The sequence below is a fragment of the Caretta caretta genome, chromosome 4, assembly GCF_965140235.1.
Source record: "Caretta caretta isolate rCarCar2 chromosome 4, rCarCar1.hap1, whole genome shotgun sequence".
NCBI classification, from domain to species: domain Eukaryota; kingdom Metazoa; phylum Chordata; order Testudines; family Cheloniidae; genus Caretta; species Caretta caretta.
In genome coordinates, this window is record NC_134209.1 from 96,008,538 (window position 1) to 96,016,557 (window position 8,020).

The 8,020-nt window shown below is 37.2% G+C and overlaps 1 protein-coding gene across 1 annotated transcript; it reads left to right on the forward strand.

Moving 5' to 3' along the window:
• The first annotated feature begins 246 nt into the window (after nucleotides 1-246).
• On the forward strand, nucleotides 247-6,424 carry FGF20 (fibroblast growth factor 20). Its single transcript, XM_048848172.2, has 3 exons — nucleotides 247-587; nucleotides 3,543-3,646; nucleotides 5,754-6,424. Exons 1-3 carry the CDS (start codon nucleotides 290-292, stop codon nucleotides 5,997-5,999), a joined length of 648 nt encoding a protein of 215 aa, XP_048704129.2. The 5' UTR covers nucleotides 247-289; the 3' UTR covers nucleotides 6,000-6,424.
• Nucleotides 6,425-8,020: the final 1,596 nt, after the last annotated feature.

Below are 8,020 nucleotides of genomic sequence, written 5' to 3' on the forward strand. Positions count from 1 at the left end.
GCTTTGTATATAAACAGAACTCTAATCTGATCAGTTTCCCAGGACACAACAGCAGCACCAGCAGCTCTAGATGTTGATGCAAAGCCAGCAGCAGACTCCCACATTCTCGGAGTCAGAAGAGGCTCCAAAGACAGGCAGCTGTTGTCCCAGTGCAAAGTCCACCCTGCCTGAGATCATCCAGGAACAGCTCGGCCTGAACGTTTAGATCTCACTCTTCTCATTTGATTATTGTTAATTTACCTTTCAACTCATCGCTCGTTAAACCTCCTCCCTTCCAGCGGGCTCTTTCATGGCTCCCTTAGCCGAAATTGGGGGCTTCCTAGGAGGCTTGGAAGGGTTAGGGCAGCAGGTGGGCTCCCATTTCCTGCTGCCTCCTGCCGGGGAGCAGCCGGCTCTGCTCAGCGATCGCCTGGCTCAGGCCGAGAGGGGGTCCAGAGGTGGAGGAGGTGCGGCGACTGGGACTGCGGATTTAGCCCATTTACAGGGCATCCTACGCCGGAGGCAGCTCTACTGCCGGACGGGCTTCCACCTGCAGATCCTGCCCGATGGCACCGTGCAGGGCACCAGGCAGGACCACAGCCTCTTCGGTAGGTAGCAGCTGCAATCACGGAGAGCTCGGATCTCAGCCTCATCCATCCCGCATAGAGAGGTGTTTCTATTCCTCGTGGAAAAGAAACACTTACATACTTACTGCAAAGTAGAGCAGCAGAGCGGTCCGATCAGAGTGCACCACTGGGCAGGTGTTTAACCCGAGACTCCCAGTATAAAGCTGTGCATTCCAGCCTTAGACTGCAGGGGCTGCACACAGAACTCAGCATGACAGAACATCTCTTCCTATGTCATTCATTAACGAGAAATGTCTGTGTGGAGCGTCCAGAGTATGTCGGTTTATATGTACATACACATATTCATTAGTATATGTATGTAAACTCTACACCTGCATTTGTATGTAGCAGCAAACTCAGAAAGAGAGGTTCTATCACGGTGATGTTTTTTCTATTCAGTACCTAAAATTTAATGTCCCGGACTTGCCTCTGCAATCTCAAAATCTCTAAATCTCTTTCTAAACAAACAAAGATCATGGAATCGTTAATCTTGCTAAACCTCTAATCTGCTTTGTTTTGCAATGCGGAGAAAGCTGCACGTGGGATTGCACAGAACTACAACTGTAATGTAATCACAACAGTAATGTTTCTTTTATTTCTTTTTAAAATGGTTTGTCCATAAACCAAAAAAAGGGGGGGGGGGGATATCCTAAGGATGTAAATGGTTTTCTGACATGTAAGGGTAAATAAGAAGGAATGTATGTAGGCACTGCAGCGTTATCTGAACAAACCTGCTATTGTTGACCATCAGTGAGGTTTTTTTTGTATTGATTTAACAGGCACAAAAAGGTGATTAAAGAGTTTTCTATCATCTCTCCCATAGTCAAAACAATCAGCTGGAATGGCCCTTAACTGATTTTATAACACATTGAAGTACTGGTGTTTTCAGAACTAAAAGAACTGTAGTTAAACAGGTTTCAGAGTAACAGCCATGTTAGTCTGTATTCGCAAAAAGAAAAGGAGTACTTGTGGCACCTTAGAGACTAACCAATTTATTTGAGCATGAGCTTTCGTGAGCTACAGCTCACTTCATTGGATGCATACTGTGGAAAGTGTAGAAGATCTTATTATATACACACAAAAAGCGTGAAAAAATACCTCCTCCCACTATTACCAGCAGGAGAGTGGGGTGGAAGGAGGTATTTTTTCATGCTTTTTGTGTGTATATAATAAGATCTTCTACACTTTCCACAGTATGCATCTGATGAAGTGAGCTGTAGCTCAGGAAAGCTCATGCTCAAATAAATTGGTTAGTCTCTAAGATGACACAAATACTCCTTTTCTTTTTGTAGTTAAACACAAAGTTATTCACAGAAGGGAGACTTTCTACAGCATGTAAACACGAAATTGTTACTTTAAAAAAATGATTAGTCCAAGATCAAAGATTTGCAGTGTTTCTTTCAAATCTTCTTCCTTTATTCTAACCCTATTCTCCACAGGTTTGTCTGATGTGGTCTCTTTGTGGGTTGAATGGCCTGCTTATTATGGTTTATAAAAAGAATGGCTTTGAAAATGATATCAGAAAGACAAAATACCTCCATGTCTTTTTATGGGACCTTGGACATTAGAAACTGGGAAATCTGTGATGATTTACATCCAATAAAAAGTTCTTAATGCTTGCTCCTTGTAAAGGATTTAGCTGGTTTGTCATTTAGCATTGTAAATAAGAGGTATGCCAAAGTTCAGTTAAAACTCAAAAGATTGTAAATTACAGTACACTAATCTCTCTTAAGATGGAAAATGGGTCAGAATGTAAAACAGTGTGCATAATGAGACAAAAAGGCATGCCCAAAATATTGGAAAGACTATTCCATACTATCACATCAGTTTAATAAGTTTGTATTATTATTTTAGAAATGTGCTAGGTGTGAAGCAAAAGCAACCTCACTTTGGGACTCTGTTTACATTGGTAGCAATTTTAACAGATATGATTTACACATTTCCTGTCTTTTTTGTATTGTACGTGTAATGTAATCTGTACATATTGGATCTCAAAATACTTAGTGCTTAGGGCAAGAATGGGCTACTAGCAAGGTTACAGGTAAATTGGATCCTTTTTTCACATAAGTGGTGAAATAGTTTAAAGAGACAGAATATAACATAATTTAAATACTGTAAAATGGGCCCAATTTCACATTGCAAATGATGAATAATGAATCAGAATAACAAATATTTTAGGCATATTTAGATAATAAACATTCTAAATCAAGTGTTAGTTATATTCCACATATTATGATCAGTTTTGTAATTTTTTAAACATAGTATACATGCACCATATTGTATACATGTACAAAACCTGCCTCTGAAATCAATGGGATTACTCATGTGAATAGGGGCTGCAGATTTGGGCCCACATGTTGGATTAGATATACAGCAAATATGTTTTTCTTCTCTATGGGAAGACTCTCTGGTATACAATTCCCATCTGTATTTTGACTTGTATTCACATGATATCATTATTTTGACTTCCACCCATTAGATATAATTAAAAGTGTTGGTTTCTTAAGATAGTGCTACAGAGAAGGTGAAATATATCTCTGGATAGTTCAATCTTACCCTCCAATGTATGAAAAGACACTTCATCAAATACTGTATAATCATCTACTGAAATTGTATAGCCCTGAATCCTAAATGAATAGTTTTAACCCATCAGTGACAGATAAAATCCTTTCTTAACTAAGTCATAACAAATGTTTCTGAAAAAAGCAAATAATTCTTTTTCCTTGTGGAGGCTTCTAGTCTGCTTTGAACTAAAATGTGTATGAAATTAGTTCAGTGGTAGACATGTAAAATAGGAGTATTCTTATATATGTATGTAGGCCACATTTGCTATAGTACGGACAAATAAATTATTTCACCTGCTTCTAAATATATTATATATATATTTCTTGACTTTAACACATGTGAGTTAAAGCAGCCCTACCCTTGTACATTTAGGTATCCTTGAATTCATCAGTGTGGCAGTGGGACTGGTCAGTATTAGAGGAGTGGACAGTGGCCTTTACCTTGGAATGAATGACAAAGGAGAACTCTATGGATCTGTAAGTATTAGCTTATATTTTCTAAGCCACATTTGGATTTTAGACCTGACATACTGAATCAATTGTTAATAGCGGGCAAAAAACTCAGCCAACCACTGAAATAATGGAATATGCTAACTTTCTTTCCTGTTAAAATAATGTATATCATTTGTGTCATTCAATCATCCTGAGAATGTGTGGTGATGATAGCTCAAATCTTTACAGTCTGAGTCAAATATCATGCACATGGAAAGAATTTAATTAGCCTGAGAAAAAGAGAATGGATCAGAAATGCTCCTCCTTAACAAAGACAAAAGAAAGAGAACAATGTATGAATGAATGAATGAATGAATGAATGAAAGTAGCCAGTTTAAGAAAGTCTTAATACTTAATATAGTTACTTAGTGACTGATTTTCTTTTTAAGATCTACCCTCCAAATCTATCAGGCTCACTGCATTTTTCACCATAAAAAATACTGATATGGAAAACAGAGGAAAAAGATAATTCTACAGAAAAATACATAAATAAATACAAAACCCTGGATTACTTGATTTGTGGTCTGCTGATCCCTTATAATTCAGCAGGTGGCACTTTGGGGCACCTGCTTTTTTTCAACATCTGAACGAAGACCATTAAACTTAAACAGCTTAGTCATGTACCACTGTTATTTTGAAAATGTGAGGAGTATAAATGAGGCAATATCATTTAATCCATACTCTGATTTAAAATTAAACTGTTAAGACTGAAAATAAGCTTGTAATTGTTTCAAATGATTGTTTTTTGTTGAGAAATTTCAGCATAAGACACTACAAACTATAGTCTTTGGTTCTACAGCAGTATCAGGCTAACATGGACTCAGATTCTTCTCCATTTCAGTTTTCAAACCTTGAAAGATAAAATACTCTCTGTCCTCCCCTCCCACTCAAATGTTCTGCAGTAATAAAACATACACCTTTGACAGGAGTTTCAAGTCTACAACTTCTATTCCTATCACGGATTGGTTTATACCCTTTCCATAGATGATGGCTGAATATAATCATTTTTTACAATAGATTGTGAACTCTGGGCATTTTATAAACCAAAAGGAAACAGTATGTACATCGTCATTGTTTGTGGCTTACCTTGTCAATCAATGACATCCTTTAGTGTTTTAGGCCTCAACATTTTTTAGGATTGAAGGTTGAGAGGGGGAGGCATTTGTTGGTCTGAATGAGTATGAAATGGTGACAGATGGTAATATGTTTCTGATTCTTCCATCTTGATGCAAGCTTTACCTTATCCATCATAATAATGAACCATACACACTGAGTCCCTTTCGTTTACAAAATGTGATGATGGTAGTCCGTCTTCCAGCAATGAGTAATTATGTTTCTCCAAACAAGATTAATGTGGTCACCAAAGTCCTTGTAGTGATCCTAGTTATTTTAAAAGTTGGGGAATATAAGTCACAAACACTAGGTACAGCCACAGCAGTTGCTTTTCCAGTTCCAAAGGGATTGCCTTTCTCATCTGTTACATTACATCTTTACCCAGAAGGCTCATATGTGTATAAGGACAGCAGTGACCACATTCCCTCCAGCATAAGGGAGGTCTAAGCCATTCTATGTTGGATATGTTCAGTAGTCAAATACATTTTTTAAGGTAACAATCTGTATTTTCTTGACCATTTAAGAACAGGAACACTTAAACACATATTGTCAAGTGTTATATTTTCTCTGCCTGTATGTACATATTCAAATCTCATTTTGAGGGTGTCAGATAAGATGCTGGAGATGGGTGTTTTAGTTGACTCTTGCATGCGTAACACCCTCTTCAATCCTAGAGAAAGTCAGCAAAATGGGATTTAAATCCAAAATTGTACACAAAGTGGTGCAGGTCTGGTACTGATAAAAGGGAGCCTTGTGAACAAATAACTTTCCCAACTGCTCTAAAACAGTTCACATGCCACAGGTATGATCAGATTTACCCTCTTCCCAGGTTTGATTTTATTAGCAAAGAAATTAACAATAAGTCAACATATACTCCAATCCATTTTAGTTATCACTGTATCTCTTTATAGGAATATGTTCAGAAATTGGTTACTGAAAGAGCTCTGACCTTTTATTTTTCTATCTTTTTTTAAAATAGGAGAAACTAACTTCTGAATGCATCTTCAGAGAACAGTTTGAAGAGAACTGGTATAACACTTATTCTTCCAACGTGTACAAACATGGAGACTCGGGTCGGCGGTATTTCGTAGCACTTAACAAAGATGGTACTCCCAGAGATGGGGCTAGATCCAAAAGACATCAGAAATTCACACACTTCCTACCCAGGCCAGTGGATCCTGAAAGAGTCCCAGAACTCTACAAAGATGTGTTAGGATACAGTTGAAATGGGACAGAGTGTTTGAAAGGAAACCAAAACAAAACCCATTCTTTCCTACCACAGCTTCCATGGTAACACAAGCAGGAAGAACTTTCAAATACTGCAGAGTTACCAGGCTCTAGGAGAGTGGATTTTAACAAGCTGTTTAGTGATAGCCTCTATTTCCTAATGTTTGGATATAGGAGACAAAGCCTTAAAGTTAAGAGTGGACAAGCCTCTTTGAAGTTTGCTGACCCTGTTGCTGGCCAGTAGAGAGCGGGAGGTTGGAGTCTGATTTATTTTTAAAATACCAAACTCGTGCCTAACTTGTCTGGATTACTTATTATTCATAAACTAGAGAAAAAATAACTACCTAAATCATGTGGAGTGGGACAATAGTCAGAAAGTTGAATGAAATGGTAAGGAATAGGCTGTAAAACAGCAATAAAGCCTGAGAACTATATCTGAAGTTATAATGGCTATACTACAAGTGACGGACCTTGGAAGTCAATGCATTTCAGTCAGAGCTGGAACTTTTCTTCAGGATGGACCTATTTATACATTTCCAGATGACATATATTTATTTTATATATTTATTTATTAAAGAGTTTATTTTTACTGGGATATGAAGACACTACAACCCCTTGCCCGAACAAAAAATCATTGACAGTGCCAATATTTACTCTGAGGTAGTGTCATCATGCAAAAAAGGCATTACATCGCAACAGGTTCAAAAACAGAGTATCTAAATTTTCATTTTTTATAAAGTATAGATTAGGTTATATTTTTATGCACACATAGTTGTCTCATGGATCGTTGTAAGCTGAAGAGAATGTTGGTTGCTTTTGACTTTGAGAATGCCTTACAGATTTGTACTGAATTCAAACGCATATTTAAAAAGGAATTAAACTATGTTTTACTTTACCATTTTTACTGTCATTCTTTAAGTGAAGAGTTTGCTAACAAACTAAATATATATAGCTTTGCAAAACTGCAAAAGGTTTAATGACCATAGTAAAGTAATCTCTCAAAAGTTTGTGTTAGCACTTTAAAGCCCAGGGTGAAAAGCCCACATTGAAAGCCCACAGTGCATGGCATTTTAGCTAAGTGACTTCCATTGACTTTAATAATAGTTGAACAGCTAAATGACTAAATTCTATACAGAATTTTAAAAACTGAAGAGTACAAGTGACCATCATATAAGAATTTTTTGTTCTTATCAACTTCATTATGTTTACAGTACAATGGTGGTGCAGTACAAAGTCTTTGAGCTCACTGAATGAAAAGCTCTGTAAAAGTGTAAAGTATTGCTACTATTGTATTCTTAAATTATATATTTAACAGAATGATGTGCAGAAGATGTTACACAATGATCTCATAAATTAGCATGCAGATATTTTTTCAGAAGATGAAGACAAAATTGAAACTAAGCACGCAGTTCTGAATGACAGATCATAGATGTGCCTTGATTCAGTAGTTGCACACACATATACACGCCAGTCATGATTTACATCACCCAAAAGCAACGTTGAGGGTTTAACCTAGGATCTCCCATTCCAAAAACATAGTCTCAGTCATTAGCCAACTGAGCTAAAGGAACATTTCCACCAGGTGTAATACTATCACAGGCCAAATTCTGTATGGTTTGACTTTATAACCTATCTAGGCTAGCTGATAGAGCGTTACATACTCTATCATGACTGACATTAGAGGGCAGCATTACACATACTTGGTCTCTAAAGGAGAAGATAGATGGTTTTGTGTTTGAGGCAGAGAACTGTGAGTCAAGAAAAGAGAGAGCTCTGCTCTCTAGAGACTTCCTGTATAGCCTTGTGCAAGTCACTTAACTTCTCAATGCCCCCGTTAAATGGGTTTGAGGTCTTTGGTACTGTGTAAATGCAAAGTGTTAAATGTAATAATGTATTATTATTTATTACATATGAATAGCACCAACAAGCAGAGTAATACTAAAAATGCCTTTGATGAGTTAAAAGCAGCTTCCACAAAAAATTATTGCTATGTTATGGCACTGTACATTAGGTCAGATG